At 43.7% G+C, this 18,035-nt stretch overlaps 1 protein-coding gene across 1 annotated transcript in view; it reads right to left on the reverse strand.

The window, feature by feature from the left end:
• FLT1 (fms related receptor tyrosine kinase 1) overlaps nt 1-16,851 on the reverse strand; it is a 108,239-nt gene extending 91,388 nt beyond the window's left edge. The window contains exons 1-3 of the mRNA XM_082778650.1: nt 16,572-16,851; nt 2,348-2,444; nt 1,806-2,026 (exon numbers count right to left, since the gene is read on the reverse strand). Of these exons, the coding sequence (XP_082634776.1) occupies nt 1,806-2,026; nt 2,348-2,444; nt 16,572-16,629 (376 nt within the window). The 5' untranslated portion in view covers nt 16,630-16,851. The remainder of the gene's footprint in view (nt 1-1,805; nt 2,027-2,347; nt 2,445-16,571) is intronic.
• Between the last annotated feature and the right edge of the window lie 1,184 nt (nt 16,852-18,035).

Consider the following 18,035-nt stretch of genomic DNA (forward strand, 5'->3'; position numbering starts at 1 on the left):
TTTCTGGCAAGTAAGGTAGGATGAAAAACACAGTCTAAGCCTATTTCAACACCAACACTTATTACATTTAGTAACTGTCCTCAAAAAATCAACATAACTAAGGCAGTCAGGCACTTTACCTTATCTTTAACTGATTTGGGGGAAGGTAGGGGTTGACCAAAAACTGTTCTATAATGACTTGTTTCTCTTCTGACGCGTGAATTGGTCAGATCAGCCGATTCACATATATCTGATTACGGCTATCTTTCAGGTGCAAAGAAGCCACACACAGCTCAGGAAGCAGTGAATAGTTAGGAGGACGAGTTGTGTCTTCCATTTGTAATAATTTGGGATCCAGAAAAATTAACACTTCAAACAGAAAGGAGACCAAGGGAACATGAAGGAATCTCATATGATATATCCTAAAGTAGGTTTAGCAAAGAGGTCAAGGTCACTATCATCCTTGCTCTTCTCATGTGGCGAACAGAGAGGACTGTGGGTAGATCTCAGCTAAAGATGTGGTCCAAGATGATAGTTTCAAGAATGTCCCAGGATGGGAAACTCAAAAAAAAAGTCATCCAAGCACATTGTATTTTTTCCTAGGCAGTGGTAAATGTTGATTGCTAAATTAATAACCTTCTACTTTCCTCACATTTCCTTGGATGCACCTGTAGTTGGATATCCAGAGGATTACAGGTAAATAATTGGGTGAGGAAAATACTCTGTGGCATATTCCAGATGAAGCAAAGCTGGATGAACAGCATAAATTGTTCAATAATTCTCAGTAAGGCAACACAAATTATGGGGAGAGCTATCTTATTTTCTGTCACCGCAGTGAAAGGTCCACTTCATTCTGTTTTTCCATAGCACCAGTCCCACTCTTTGTGTCACAGAATGAAAACAAAGGCTAATTCACTCTGATGAGAACTTGTTAGAAGCACCAGACACATCATTTGGAAAAGTTCCAGTTGCACATTCTCTCTAAGACAGGCTTCAAAAATCTGTGAATCCTGATACCTCACAGTAACCTATTAACTTTCTGCTGTAAAAATCAAGAAAAGCTATAATACAAGATTGAATGAAAAACCTAAAGGGTTTATAATATCTTCCTTTATTATTGTTTCTATTGAGCTGTTTTGAGAAGAATCTGATTGATATCTTGGAAGAAAACAGGATCAGAAAGTAATTTCTGTTATAGCCTAACTGACCTAATTCCAGCATTTCCCATATATTGCACAATACTTGTTTGCTGAACACTATTTTGTATTTGGTTTGAATCCAATTATTCTAGATTTTTACAATTGGTGTAACATGAACTGCAGAGAACTTTTATGAATGTGACTTGCATGCAAATATTAATTTTCTACAGCACAAGAAAATTCAGTGATGTAGCAAGACAACTTTGGTGTCCGTCAGCTGTCTAGAAATGTGCAGTCTTACATGGACAGGTTAAAGTGGACATTGCACCAGAAAAATGGGTTTCATCAGTCATCACTGGATTAAGTTATGATTTCTATAATACTTATTTCATAAACTCACTTCTAGTCTACTTCCATGTGGAGTTTGAGTTACTCCAGGGGACTGGTTGGTCTTTTTTTTTCTTTTTTTTTTTTTTTTTTTTTTTGTAACAGAAAAAACAGTAGCATTTGCATCTGGAAGCTCTGAGAAAGCAGGTTTTATGCATAAATTAGCAAATTATCACGACATTTTCCAAGGATGAAAATATCATTCAAAACCCTGTATCTAACCACGGCTGATGTTCATTTTTATCCATTTTGCTGTACTGAAATTAAAGTACCAAGAAGTGTTAAAAAACACAATCTTACCATTAATAAATACGTAGACTGTAGATTCCTTCTTCTTTTTCGCTGCACTCGTTGGGTATTTGCAGCTATAGTTTCCAGTGTCACTTGCTTGAGTTCTGCTCAAGGTCAGGCTGCTGCAGGACAGCTTCCCATTCCTTCCACAGGCATACTTAATTACTTTCAGCCTTTTGCTGTCCTTACTTAGAGTTTCAGGCAAAGACCATGAATGAACCATTTCCCCCCTGCAAATACAGATAAGGAAGCAGAAACAATTATGTTGGGCTGCAATTATATAGCTCCAGTTCCCAAGCTTTCTTTTTTATTATATCAGGCTATTTCTGGGGCTCTCTTTTATCTTGTTTTCCAAAAACAACAACAGAAACAACAAAGAACTATTAAACAATTGCCATTGAAGTTCACTCCCCACCTTTCCCCACAACATAAGGTTTCATTTTTTTCTAATTTCAGTTACAAAAAAAAAAAAAAAGAGAGAGAAAGAAAAAATAAAGTATCAGGTGTATGAATTCCCAGCCAAATTATCAGAAGCCAGCTCAGCTGGTTACCTGCATGTGAGATTTAAAGTCTGGCCTGCTTGAACAACATGCTGTGTGCCATTTATGCTCAGCTCAGGAACTTTTAATTTTGATCCTGAACTAGATCCTAGAAAAACAAAGAAGAAAGTCGTTAACAATGACGAATCATCCAGCTCCCAATCCGCACACATTTATGATGTTCTAATGGAAGAAGAAAGCAAAGCAAAGGCGTTCCCCCGCCCCCACCACCACCACACATACACCTTTCCTCTAGGCAAAATCCTGCTGTCCTGACTCAGGACTCACATCCTTTCTAATGAGAATTACTCAGGAAAGAAAGAAGAAATGACAGCTATGCAGGTTTTGGTCAACAACATTACTCTCAAGTTGTTCGCTGAGTGTACCGTGAAGCTCAGAACCTTGTGGCTGCACGCCTAGGCAGGGAAGTGTGTCTGCAGCACCGCTGCTGCATTTCCTTAGGAAGCACCACCATGGCAGCCGATTGAATTGGAAGGGCAAAAGTCAGACACAATCACAGCAAGAGCCACATATTGACCTCTGAGATACAGAACTCTCACTCAGAAAACTCACTGAAAAACTGGAACTGCTTTGGAAGAAGTCAGAGGATTCATGACTTTCCCTTCCTGACTGAAGCACTGTTAGCTACAGTCCCTTACTAGCTTCAGGCTTCCCTACGGTAAAGTGGTGTCAAAAGGCAATTGGACAGCTCTGCAGTAAATTTTAAGTAAAAGTTCAAGGCACCCTCCAGACCAGACCCATTGCTTATTGAGGCCAACAAGGCCCCAGTTATGGCCAGATCATTCTGGTGTGATGGATGACACCCTGGGCACCCAGGAGTCAGTATAATGCGGGGTGACTTAGAACATTTAAAACATCAGGGCAGGTTTCTCACAATGATGTGAATGCATTTTTTAGGATGTCTACGAAAAAGCATCACGGTCAGAAGACTGGAGGACCACAGGACCTTTCCATGCATTAAGCCAGCAAGTGCTAGAAAGGCATAACGTTTTATCTTTGCACCATTACAGGCTACTGCCAGAAAAGGTTTTGGGTCAAGCAGACAGAAAGGCATGCCTTAGAACAGAAACAGTCCTTGATCCCACTGCCCTCACACCAACAGCAAAGTGTTCCAGAAGCGAGGAACATAACAAGCAAATATTTTGAAACATCGAAAACCAGCTTAACTCTAAAACTGCACCCCAAATGCAATTTGTGAAGATTTGAGTATTGTGAGAGAAGATCAGGGAGTGCCCCAGATCACTTTACTCCAAGAGAAAATATTTCATAGTCAACATATGAGAGAAGCAGCATCGTGTAAACAAGGGTACTGCAGATTTTCCCCTAGAACGCAGTCAAGCACAGTTTGAGCTTAGCTATTTTAAGCACTTCTAAGAGATTCCTACCACAGCTGAATATGAACAGCTGTATGTACCAAACACAGTAGAAATCACTAATCCTGTGTGGCTGCTATGAATCACCTCTGGAAAGTCCTCTCTCTTTCATTGACCGTAGAAGAAACTTTGAGACACCACCTCTGGCTGAGGTGAGCAACTAAATTTTGAGTGTATAAACTTTCCCAAGTCAATTAGTTACTCCAAATTCAGCAGCTTTCACCCAGCAGTATATGCATTTAAGGACGTATCTGAAGATACATCTACTGCTGAATGTCAAAACTTTGTTCTGAGATGTGAGCTTGTTCAGTCCAAGAAAGGCCTAGAAGCCAAGTCTACATTTTTGTAGAAAGATGGTAAAACTATGAAGACTTGGTACAAAAGGTAAGGAAGCACGGCCCTCATCTGCTCTTACTTAACTTTTTTGGAAGCATCAGCTGTGCTCCATTTGTCAGTAAGTATTTCCTACTGTGTCTGTGGCTGTCATGCTGCTCCTCTATGTACTAACATCCATGCTTGTACAATAGAAGATTTAAAGCGTACACTTAAACATAGGCATAAACTAAGTTATAGCTCACTTGAACAGGCCTCAAGGAAGAGCAAAACAAGTTCTCAGAACAAAGCGATTCTTTGAACTTCACCACAAATATTGCCAGAAACTGAATGGTGATACTGTACAAATAGACAGACTTCCTCTGTGATTTGTCTAGACAATCATACTTTTAACTAGAAATTATATATTCTTCCCGCTGCTAACAGGGGAGAAAAAAGGACACAGCAAATCTTTGAAGAACAATTTGTTATGTGATATATCCCAAGCATATGTTCTTCTCACCTACCATTTGAGGATCTCAGCTCTGAAGTGTTGGGTCTCCCAAACAGCGCATTGTGCTTTTATGGGATGGCCTCTTGTAGATGCATATGGTCTATGAGCCTATTGAATTTCAGTTCTGTAATAATGTCCCTAAAGGTAAATACTGGGAACTTGAGATAAGACATTACAAGAGCTCAGACAGCTTCGGGCTCTTTGGTTGACAGGATTTGTCAGTGCCCTCCAACTAAGCTACCCAACATGAAACTAGCACATTCCTTCATTTTCTTTATACTTCTCTTGTCATCCTAGCATCAGAAGCTAAACTCTGAGCTGAGTGCTCGGTTTTGCTCAGCACCACCAGCAGCACCCTGCCCAGGAGAAAGCCAGCCAGGCACCAGCATGACCATGCCTGACCCATGCAAGGAGCAGAAAACCAGCCCTGGGAACGTGGGCTGCTGTTGTGTCCAAAGTCTGCCAAAGGTGAAGGGCAAGAAAACATTATAAAGGTTACAGACTTCTCTCTTAGTAACTCTACGTTGATATAAGATGTTCACATGAAAATCTCAAGATCTGTCTTAAATTAAGCATACTGAACAAGAGAGCCTGGTAGTGTGCATGTCAGAAGACCTGCCTTAGAATTATTAAAATTGAATGAAAAGGAAAAAAAAAAAAAAAAAAAGACCTTTTCACCCCCGTCCTACAGGCAAAAAAGAAAGTCAGATATGCTGGATAAATATTGAAGCTTTTGCCCTTTTACACGTATTACGTGTATCTAAAAGACACCACAGTATTTGTAAATATTATGGGTGGGATTTTAAGGAGTGCTTAGTGTTTGTCTAACTTTGCTCCCATTGATATAAGCCGGAATTTCACCATGGATTTCGAGAACATTTTAGACACAACTCCGGTATTTAATCATAATATTCAAGACCTCGCATCAGTGTTTTTGGCATGACATATCAGATTTGTTATACGTTCATTAATTTAGCTTTCCACTGACAAAAATCTGAAGTAAAAGATCTTATTTCTGGCCAATATTGGTGCTTTTGCAAGTATGCTAGACAGTATTTTTACCAGCAAAGATGCGAAGTCTGAAGTAAAATAGCTTTATTTGACATCCTATCTATTCATGGGTCATTAGCTTCCTTACATTTTTAAATGCTACAAAACCGATGCAGAGTACAAATGTGATGGAGTTTGACATGTTTACCGGAAAAGAAAAAGAAAGGAAAATAGCAAGGAAATTCCTACTGTCAATATTTAGAAGTGGGTTATACCTTCTCTGAACCTTCTCCAGGCATTTTACTTGATACTGTCGTTTCCGAAGGGTCATGGCTCAACAGGACATGTTCACTTATCATTATGCCTGTCACTAGGCGACCATCAGCAACCTACCCTCACACTGACCTACATTGGGGGGTGCAACTTCTTTTCGTGTGACAGCAAGAGAACTAATTAATCCTGATAACTGAGGAATCTCCTCCCATAGGGAAAAGCGTGATTTTTTTTTTTGCGTATTCTATTTGTTTTGGAAGGCTTATTAGATACATGTGAAAGTCAGAAAATAGGGTTGCTTATTTAATGAGCAAAATCATTTTAGACTGCAGAAGTTATTCTATTTAAAATGAGTGAAGGACAATTTTTTTTTTTTTTTTTAAGAAAGCAGAAGGAATAACCTGTAATTTGCAAAGGAACAAAAGAACAAACTTTCTTTAATTATTTTCTGCCTTGCAATAAAAGGCGATGCTTTTGCTGAATTAAGTAAACAAATTTGAATTATTTGTTAACCAAAACTGCTGATTACAAGTAATTAAAAATAAAATAAAATAAAAAGATAAAACAAATGAACCTGCATATATTTTCCCAGTATGATGTGTGAGTTCATTTCTGCAGATAAACAAGTAACCATGCATATTTGATGTACCTTCCACTAAACCTTGGTTTCTCTTAAAAGGATAGATCTGCTGAACTCAAAATCAGGCCCATGTTCTGAATTATTACCTCCGTTCTGATTTTTCTAGCTTCTACTTTTGAATTTCCTTTCAAAACCTTAAATTTCTGTCATCCTTGGCTAAGAAACGTAAGCCCAAAATCTAGCTCTATGTCTTAAAGAAAGATACTATAATAGAAGTTATTAGAAACTTCCTTGAGGTTAACACATTTGGTGGTCTTTAAATTCTTTTTCATAATTTGAGGCTAAGTGATTTTCCAGCCACTCCAGATATCCTGAACATGTTGACTAATCTTTTTTCACCTGCACCACGAGAGGTTAAGGAGAATGTTCAGTTTATCTTTGCAACTTCAGTGTATACAAGGAGTCTGACCTTCTGGGTTTAAAGTGCCATCTGTGGGCAATAAAGTTATCCATCAAGAAGTAATTGTTTTGGTCATTGTTGGGGTTGCACGTGTGTTGAAGCTTGTTAAACATAACTGATCCTTTGTAATTTTTACCAACAAATATAATTTCCTCCTTTCAAGCACATTCAGCAAAAATGTCTTTTGTATAGGACAGTCTCAAAGTAGAAAGGGAATGCACATGATTTCTTAATAGGGTCTTCACCTCTCTGTGCTCCTTAAAATGTGGGTCATTCAGTTCAAATGCAGCCCAGGACTTTACTCTTGCTTCTGAGCACTTCCTTGTGAGTCATCTCATTGAAGGGAATAGTGACACCCACACGTGTGCAACTAATAAGCAACCGCAGGGTCTGGCCAAAACGGTTAGGAGCATGGTAGTCACCCAGAGGGTTGACCTTCATTGTGCCCCAGTGAAAACGAGCTGACCGATCTGAAGCACCTTAGGCAGAATACGGCCACCAGCTATCCTCATATGCAGAGAATAGGTTCACTCCATTTTGTAACATTAGAGATAGTGGTAGTTTTCTTTATTTCAGGGTTCTTCATGAGATATTGTATTACCATCTCTTCTAAAGATACTTAGTCCATTCTATGGTTAAATACAACTTTTTTTTTTTTTCTTTTTTTTTTCAGCATTATGCCATATCACTCTATAAAAAAAAAAAAAAAAAAAAAAAAAAAAAAAGGAACTTGTGGTGAACTTTGAGGAGCTATTTAAAGTTGTAATTTACATCTGACCATAAGGAAAAGTATTGACCAACACTTCCTCCTAGTTTAATCAACATTGAAATTCCCATCAGCTTCAATAGTTGCATTTAGAAAGAAATAATTGCAAGAAAGTTTCCAGGAAGAATTCTATCAAAGTTTCAGTAGTGACTGGAAAAAAAAAATATTTTCTTGCCCCAAAATGTGCAAGTCCAGCCTGCTCCTTCCACAGGATGAGAGAGAGAAGACATCGCCCTGGATAATGAAGCTTTCTACTTCTGTGATTGCTGGTAGCTGGGAAGAAGCTACTTGTCCCTCCCCATGGCAGCCATAGCCCCCACCTCGTCTTCATTGCCTGGGTCTGGCTCCTGCACACAGAGGTAGAAGCATGGTATCCACTGCATATACTGAGAAGCAGCCTCCAAGAAAGACCTATGGTGCCAAACCATGAGCCACCCTAAAATTCACAGCAGCATCCCCATGTCTTTCAGGTGCCATCGAGGCCCCATTCTGAAGGAAGCCTCACAGCCCTTCATACACCTAATTTCACACCACGTCTCTGAAGCAAATCCAAATGCCACACCTACAGCTGGCAGAGAAGAAACCAGGACAGCTTATCTGCAAGGGAGCATGGAGGTATGCTTGTGACACAAGCTTCAAACAGAACTTTGCAGGCCATGGGGACTGGGAAGGGTTAAGAGACACGGGTCCATGGGCCATACGGTGGCTTTGTCCCTGTTTCCTGTTTGCTGTGTTGCAAAGAGAGGCTCAGCGTGTGCTGGCAAACAGAAACACGCTGCGGGCAGAAGAAATAGTTCAAGCTGTCTCACTTCTCAACAGATCCATCACTTGCACATGCCTTCGCTGTGACTGAAATGTGTTTTCAGTGCTTTCAAGATCAAGAAAGTTGTTAAAAGCTGTTTACTAACGAAATATGCATTGATTCATAAAAATCATCAATCTGTTGATTCATCCCTTTCAGGACCAGAAGGGACATTCTGATTATCCAGTCTGATGTTTTGCACAACACACACCCAGTGATTTCTGAATTGAATACTTCAGAGTGATGAATCTCAACTATAATTTAGGAATTTAAAGTACCACTTGGTTGTAACATCCAGGCAAGAAAATGTATAGGTTAATGGATGAAAGAACTGGGATACTTTATGATACTGCATTGTAACAGAGTCTGAAAAGCATAAGGTTTATCACTGTAGACTTGTGCAGGCTAAAATGCCCTGACCCTGACTCCATACCCTGGAATTAAAAGAGACAGCAGGGCAAAAGGACACGTTACTGACCAAGAAATGTCTTCACAGGTACAGAAAGTTGTGTGTGTCTAGTTTTTCAGACAGTGTCCTTCCCCGCTCAGTTCTGGATCTCAGAGCAAGTGATAAGAGTTTATTTACTGCATGTATACACTTACTGTGCACAAATGTGTAAACATGCTGATACAGGATTAGATGTTATAGAGGCAAAGCAAAACACTGGGTACCTAAAAATAGAGTGCGTACAATTCTGATAGCACTTTATCAGAGCATCTGAGCAGCAAACCCTACTGTGCCAGTGTTGCCAATAGCTGTAAATATAAACAAGCATATTCCCCCAATATTTGCCACTCATTTGCCAAATATTTTGCCAGTATCTTGCCTAAGTAAACGTGACAAAGGTGTTTGTTTCATTGGCTACATAAGGAGAAAGTCATTAACAAAGAAGTTAAACCAGCCATGGTCACAAACATTTTCCCCCACTGAGCATATGAAATTGGAAGTGGGGATCTGAATGAATAACCTAATGCCTCCAGTATAACCCCCAATGGGACCATTACTGGAAAACCAGCAGGTCATTGTGGAAGAGAAGCAGTTGCCACTCCACCAGAAATGATGCTGTGTGGTTGGCCACTGGAATTCACCCGGGAGGATGTTTTCACAACTCCACGCACAACTAAGCCTGTGCTGCACACAGGATCCTGCATGGCCCTATTCACAATAGGTGTGGTGGGCCACCAGGTCTGTCTGTCATGTGCGGACACGTGTCCATGCTTGCTGCCCCTCTGCTCCAATTCCACCTTGAGAGGTCCCAGCATATAACTATCAGTTCAATGCTTTCATTTTGAGGAAAATTTACTCCATTAACTAGTGCGGTAGGAAAGTACTGATTCGGCATAAAGGCAAAGCGAGCATATTAAAAATACACACAGAAATCATTATAAATTCCTACATATAGGAATTAAGGGGATAAATTTTTTGACCAGATTCAACTTCTTTACCAACTTGATACTTCGGATTTGTTACAGATTCCCTGGCAAGACAAATTCAGCAATAAAATAGGATTGAATGGGAAGATTGATTCATACAGAAGTCTGAGCAGACGAACTGCCTGGCTGCCAGTAATCTGCTGGCTCAGCCAGCAGCACAGGCCTACCAAATCCATTTGGGACTGTACTGTTCATTAAGCTGTGCGCACAGGAATATATTCAGAACTAAATTAAATAAAACTTAGAGCAAACTGCAGGATTTCCACTTTGCTCAAGGCTGCCAATTATTATTTCCGATGCTCCATCATTACAGCTGAACTGTCCTATAACACTCCAAGAAAAAATAAAATGAGACAGAGCTGAAACTGACTTTCCATCCACCCTACTTTAACCTATAAAGCAGAGTTACAGAGCTCAAAATAAGAGAAAATAACTAATGCAGAGGCCATCCTCCATCTTTCTTCATTACAGAAGTCATCCCTCTTGCCACGGGCTGCCCTAAGGACCAGCCTGAGAGCTTTTGTGAAACAGGTCACTGCTCCATTTGGCCTTGGTGGGCTTTTGGACTTTAAACCAGGCAAGGTGAGGACAGCACTAATGAAGCAAATTGGACCATGTTTGGTTTTTCTGGCATGCAAAAATTGCGTCCTGATGAATGGGTTAAGAGGCTAAACCCATATTACATTTAAATGGGATCTAAAATACAAAGTTTATGGTAGGTACACATGCAGAAAGTTTCTGGTAAGCATGTATATGGCTCAATTTACATTGAGAAATTATAACCATTAGTACTTATAGATTAGGACAAAAGTGAATTACAGTGCTGCATAGAACAAAGAAAAGTAGGTTTCCACTCCAAACGCTACCATCACGAGAAAAGAAGAAAATTATCAATATTACATAGCATAATGCAATATAATTCCACCATGGTATATCCATTTGCCATAAACATAGGCAACACCTAAATTTTGCCACACTCTAACTTATTACCTTGACCATGAGACCTATGGTCTCTTAGTAAGTCATAGTGTGTTTTAGAGATCACACTTCCAAAAAAAATTGTCTCTGGAGAATGTTATGAGGTAACTACTTTTCTTGCAAGGTTTGTTGAATCTCCCCTGAAGACTAGATGTTGGACACCACCAGAGACACAACGCGGAGCTACAGAGAGCCCTTGTCTGTTCTTGGATGGCAGCTCTCATGCCTCTGTTAACATTAGTCCGCAGTGACCCTGATGAGAGGTTTTTCCATGAAGGAATGACAATGGGAACAAAGGGAACAAATTCCTTCATCCCGTGGCAGAGAAGAATCCCACAGGAAGGACGCTTAAGCGAGCTATGTGAAATTGTGGAATTCCTCTCATGAAGCGCCCTCGTGCTCATCCCTCGCCTCTCCCCACGCACTGAGCGGGGGGTCCTGTTCCCAGGGCACGGGCTTCCCAAGGGAACTTCCGAGGAGCAGACATCTGCTCATGGGTCCCCAGCTCTGTTTTGCCACAGCATCTTCAACCCATTGAAATCCTGGACACAGTTTCTTCCTAAGCACTTCCTTGTCCTCCAGCTGCTAGAGTGGTAAAGAACACCTTGTTTCAAGGCAATAGCTCCAAGGGTGAGAATAAAACTTAAAAGGGATTTTAACAAGAGGGCTTAAGGTCACAGATCAGTGGATGTTAGAAGAGTATCTCTATCATCTAGAGAAATATTGGAGTCACATAAACATAAAAATGAGTCTATCTTATCATGCTGGACTGTCTTTGGGTGACTTAACACCGTGGGTACAGACCAAACAATTTTGCTATTTGATGGATTTGATTTGATGGAAAAACAGCAGTGACAGTAAAACCATGTCATCTGAGCGTGAACAACTTTCTTCTCCATTAAAGGAAACCAAACCGAATTCTGGGAAAGATGATGAATATATCGGTTAACCGTTGTGCAAGAATCAATCACCATCTTGAGCAATACAGATGTGTCATGAGCAAGATCCTCTTCCTTGTCTTCATTAGTGGCACATCAAAAACTGGTACATCTCTACCAAACACGCCACCAAAAAAAAAAAGCCAACAACCACCAAACATCACCAAACATGGCATAAAACAGAAGAAGTAGTCATCTACAGTTCCAGTCCAAGTTCTCCGTACATCCTGATGGTTCAGGGCTTAAGTTCCAGGCAATAGTGCCTCTGACATATAGTTTCTAATCTTTTCTCCCACACTTTTGTATTTCTCAATCTGTTACAACTTTGCTTAGCTGCAGCATGAATTCATTCTGCCAGTCACAATAGGCATGATATAACCACAGGGATTTTTGCAGTGCTGACCTCTAGCCTCAGGGGAATGAAACTGAACTGCATCTTGATACAACTGTGGACACCTTCCTGCCCATCCCTGAACCAATTCTAGGATAAGCAGTTCCCACATGGTGGAATAAGAAGTCAGACTATTCCTAGCCAGGAGTACTTGAGGAAGGTTTTTTTCCCAGTTGAAGGACTATGTGTAGTAAGTATGCATTGCAAGGACCAAGGGAAAAGAGGCTGGTGCTGTCCACGGATGGAATTCATGCTCAAATATGCACTGAAACATTTCTACATGCTCTTACAAATATCAATTGAGAAAAAAAAAAGACTGCTGGGGGGGAGAAGTGGGACAAGAAGTTGAAGCACACCTGAAGGGAGCAGTTTGCTGCTTGAAGGTGTCCCACCAAGGGGAGAGGCTTCCCTCCAAGAGCAGAGGTGGCTGTGGTGGCTGAGCATCCCAGGCTTCGCAGCAAAGCTACTCTTGCAGCAGTCTGGCTTTCCATGCCTTCTGGGGCTGCAACAGGAAGCCTCAGTCCCTAATTTTAGGGGATTCAAAGGAGGAGTTTTGCTGATAAAGCCCCACTGCAGCCCCACTGGATACGTATTTTTGAGACACCAAACCTTAACCTTCATCTGCTGAGCCTCTTCCTTTCCCAATCTCAGTTGGACACAAAAACTAGCAACTTGATAAACATTTCTGCTTGAAGTTTCCAAACCACATTAAAGTGTAAGGACTCAGCAACTGCCCTGAAAATCTGGACAATTTCCTCTTCTCCTATACACCCACACAGTGTGAAGGGCTACTGGTTTGAGTCTTTGAAGCATCTGACAAAAATAGGCTCAGCTCGTTTGCTATTGTTCACATGTAAAAAAACAAAACACAAACAAAACCCCCCAAAAATCAAAAAAGCACCATCAATCATCAAAAGCACAATCAAATCTCCAAATCTCCCCAGTAATGATTTATTTATTTATTTATTTATTTAGGTTTTAGATGTATTGGGTGCTTCTAGATGTGAAGATCACAGTTGAAGGCACATGCCAAGTCCTGATTTCCTCATGCATGAGCCATAAAGCTGGAACATGCTAGCTTAGCCCAAAGGAATTGCTTCAGATTACACCACCTATAAGAGGAAGAAATCTAAATTTCTGTAGAGTATGTGAGCAAAGCACCTGTTTGGTAAAGCATTCATAAGTGATGCAAGTGACTTTCTTTAGTAATGCCAAAAAGCGTGCCAGTACATGCATTGTTTTTAAATCTGTGTTATACAACAGTGTCTAACTCTGCCTAACACAAATGTAGTATGAAATTTTTAAGGCAGCCCAATTTCCATGAAGATCCAGAAGTGTGATAACCATTTTTTCAGCACTCTGTTGAGATTTCTAGCCTTAGTCCTAGGTTAGATCACTGTAGCTGCAAGGCTGCACAGCTGTTTCAGCTGAGTAGTCAAATCAGATAGAAACCTTAACATATGAACTTCAATCTGAACAGCACTTCCAGGGAAGTCAGGTTAGTTATTGTAAGAAATTAACCTCAACGCTGTTTAGATTTGACCTGGAATTTCTTCCTTCATTTTTTCCAGCTGACCATGAAATTGAAAAGTCCATCATTTGCTGGAGATTTTGATGATCTAGTTCCAACTGAAATAACTCAGGCTTGTATAGCACTGTCCACAGATAAGATTGTAATAGATTCTATTTATCTTCTAGCCACTAATTGTGAGGTATTGCAGGTGTGTTGGCAGCTGGAAATAAAGCTGATTTATCTGTCTCATGTTTCTGGAGAAAGAGGACACAGAATCCTTGATCCAACCTGCAGAATCTGATCTTTTTGAGGTTTAAATCCAGTCCTTCAGATTCCTAAGCACTAGTGATAAAACCTGTTGTGATATAAAGTCTGCAATTGGGAGATCAAACCTAAATAAGGCACCAAAGTTTTTATGTTGACCATTACATATCCAGTCTTTAGCATAAAAGTGTGCAATATAATTTGTGGAATACATATATACAAACTATACAGGAAATATATGAAAGAGCTATGAAAAACAGAGACGAAAAATATTGTTCTTTCCCTGATAGTTAAAATGCAAATGTGCATAGAAATATCAGGGGGCTGAAGTGCCCAACACTCCTATGTTAAAGCATATGTCAAATGGGAACTCTTACGGCTTGTAATTTGCATGTTGCTTTGGGGAAATTTGAATTACTAAATAGCCATAAACAAGCTAGAAGATCTCTTTCTGTCTCTTCCTTATGAAACTCTCTGTGGTAACTCCTGAACCACTGACTCATTTGTCAATCTTCTCTGGTACCTATCAGTAAATGGAAGCCCAGCAGACACCCGCAGACTGAAGTACAAGAGTAGTCCATCAAGACCACTTAAAAAGGGAAGTGCTGAACAGCCTCAGTAAGAGTTTCGGGTAAGCAGTGAAGGAACATGAGATGTGAAGGAGCACATAGAAAGTCGCATAGCATAGAACATCCCACCACTTCACCGATGGCTTTGAAATGCTCCATGCAAATGCAAGTGTAGAGAGTTTTACTACTGGCTTAGAAGAAACATGATCAACCAATATGGGATGTCCAACTAAACCTGTGCAAGGATTACTTTCAAAAAAAAAAAAAAAAAAAAGGAAAGAAAGAAAGAAAGAAAGGAAGAAAAAAAAAATCAAAGAGGTTGGAAAAGTCTGAATTATGACTTGGAGCTCTATTTCTCATAGTTTTAAGGGAGGAAAGAAATATAAGTTTCCAGCAAACCAGTTGCAAAGGCACTCAGCCGAACAGCAGAGAAGCTCCTCTCCAGTGCCTACTGGCCCTGAGCTGACCCCAGGACGTGCGTCCCCACAGCCCAGAATCCAGAACACCAAGGTTTTCCCATTGGGTTTTTCCCATTGGAGTTGGTGTAGGGTGCACATGCCCGACAGTCCCTGGAACAGGAAGGTGAACTAGGGTCTCGTACAGCACAGATCACGGAGTCCACCTTCTCCCAGGGCAGTGGGTTTGCCACAGCTTTCACAATGGGAAACCTTTCCGACAGGAAAGAGGAAGCCGGTGCCCCAGCGTGGCTCGGCACCGCGGGAGCCCTTGTGGGAGAGGGACACCGAAGTTCAAGCTCAAGCTGTGAAGGAAGCCTGGCAAGGATTTGAACCCACATTTCCTGTAGCCAGGGTGGGTGTCCCATGCCTGTGTCTATTTCAGTGTTACTCCAAGGAGGGCAGAGGAGCCTCCTTGGCAGAGAAAAATAATGTGGGGAAGTCGGCACTTTCCTGAGGAAAAAAAAATAATAAAGAAGACGACGAAGGAGAAGAAGAATACCTATATATCTATACCAAAGTTGATGAATCAGCACTTCCCGAGCCGGAAAACGTCCCGGCGGCGCGGCCCCGCCAGCTTCCACCCCCGGGCAGCACCGGCAGCGCCCGGGGAGCGCTCCGTACCGGGGGGGCGCGCCTGGCCCCGCACGGCCCCGGGTGGCTCCCACGGGCTCAGCGGGGCTCAGCAGCCCCAGCCCACGGCCACCCGCTTGGATCTTTGCCTTCTCGCCCCCTCCCGGGATTTGCTCGCATCGCCGAGCGCGGAGATGCTGCGCGCAGCCCGCGCGGAAGAGCCGGGAGCACCTGGAGACCCCATGCGGGGAAAGGTTGTGGGGACAGGGATCTGGTCCCGGAGGGCTGCCCCGAAGTGCCGAGGGACCATCCTAACTCTACCTTGCTCCCAGGTGACCGGCGAGGCAAGGCAAGGGGACACGGTTCCCATCGCGGAGCTCCGACCCTGCGGGGCCGGCTCCTCTCTCAGGAAAAGAAAAAAGAAAAAAAAAAAAAGAGAGAGAGAGAGGAAAAAAAAGGAAAATAAAACAACTCGGGGAGAAGAAAAGAAAAAAAATATATATATATTTAAAAAAAAAAAAAAAACAGCTCGGGGAGGAAAAGCAAAGCTTTGCGCCGACCCATCCCGGCACACGCAGCCCTGCGGGATGCAGGCGCGGCGAGCGGCTCCATCCTGCCCGCGGTACGGCGGCTCCGGGAGATGCCCCCGGGGCTGGGAGGCAGCGGTCCGTGGGGTTTTTGGCAGAGGAAACGGGCACCTTTTCCTCCTAACGGGCAGGGCTGGGAGAGGCTGACCCTCGGAAACAAAGCGGGCTGGAAAGGAGCCTGCCCTGCAGCCGAGTCTTGTTTGCTTGTCGCGATGCACCGGCTCGGACACGGCTCGGGTGGGAGGCTGCTCCTCGGGTTGCCTTAGGATTTTGGGGGGAGGCTCTCCAAACAGCCAGCATCTCCTCCCGGGACCCTTCCCTGGGGTGGGGGGACAGGGACAGGGGCAGGTGCCCTCGGACCCCCGCGGAGGACACGTCGCGGCGAGCCGGTGGCTGTCCGGAGAGGGATGAGGGGGGGACAACGGGGGTCGTCGGAGCCTTACCTGCGAGCAGGAGGGCGGCTGCCAGCAGCACGGTCCCTGAGAGCGGCTGGCGGGGCATGGTCCTGCCCGCGGCCACGCAGGGCTCTTCCCTTGCCCGCGGCGGCGAGGCGGCGGCGGAGGAGCCGGTTGGGCTCCGACGGGCTCTCCTCGGTGCCGGGCTCCTCCCGCGGTGGCGGAGATAACGGCGAGGCGAGGGATCAGCATCCAGCGGCCCCACAGCCCTCCCCGCCCGCCCCGGCCCGCGGAAAGGGAGTGTCCGCCCTGCTGCCAGCTTCACCTCCCGCGGACATCAATCCCCGGCCAGCCCCGGCCCCGCTGATTTATAACTTCTCCACCCCTCGCCGCGCACCCCCATCCCGCCCCTTCTCACCCCCCCTCGCCCCCGCCCCACATCCTCCGCCGGCAGCACGCCCTCTCCCCGCCCGACGGCAGCCGCCGGGGGAGCTCCCCCAGGGTCTCCCCGAACCCCGATGGGGGGGCACGAACCCCCCCGGGACCTGGGGTTGCCTTCCCCGTGAGCAAACGTAGCTGAGGATGTGCCAGGAGCCCGCCCTGCCAGCTCCAGTGCTGGCTTTCTCTGCCCCTGGGACGTGCAGGTCTGAGCTGGGAAGGGAATTCTCCTCCCTGAGCTCTCACCTCGTGTGGTCCGTATGGGATTTTTTTTCTTTTTTCTTTTTGGGAAAGGCCACGGGGAGCCTGGCAGCAAAACTCAAGCCCCATCTTCCCATTCATCCCCAGAGAAAGGCTATGGGGTGAAAGGCAGGTTTTTGGCCTGACCAATTTCATCCCTTCCTATATTTTTACAATATGAAGTAAGCCTCAAGAGCATCTGCAGGAGGCAGGTAGATGTGATCACCCCCAGTTTAAGGAGAAGGAAATGGAGGCACAAGCAGCCAGTCCAAGGTCATAGGAAGCTGGTGACAAGAGCCAGAAATAGAGCTCAGATCTCCTGTGTCCCACCAGACCATCCTGTGCAACAAAAAAGATGAGAAGTTGGTGTTGTTTTTAACTCGAGAGCTGTTTAACTTTCAAGTTTAAAGTCGGTGAGAATGCTTCCTGCATGCTTCTGCCCGACTCCCATTCACAAGTGACACCCCACGCTAAGAATTTAAGGCTGCGTTTTCCAATCTTCCTGCTCCCAGCTGAGACCTTGAAAACAAAACAGCAATGGATACCTTCCCCCTCATCTGCTCGCACCGTGGGGGAAAGAACCCAGAAGCTTCTTTCCCGAAGAGGATGACTCACGAGACATCACCTCCTCCAGAGGAGAGGACAGCAGCTGGGAAAACAGCCGAGCAGAGAGGACAGACCAGGCAGAACTAGGACACTGGGCATCCTGACAGCTCAGACCCCCTAGGAGCAAGGGCTCCCTGTGGAAGGAGCTGAGGGAACTGGATGTCCCTGCCTTTGACCTACGTGGTGCTGAGTACGTGCTGAGTCTGAGATGATGCAGGCCCCATCGTG

Source organism: Aythya marila, assembly GCF_965140915.1.
Source record: "Aythya marila genome assembly, chromosome: 1".
In the NCBI taxonomy this organism is placed as follows: Eukaryota; Metazoa; Chordata; class Aves; order Anseriformes; family Anatidae; genus Aythya; species Aythya marila.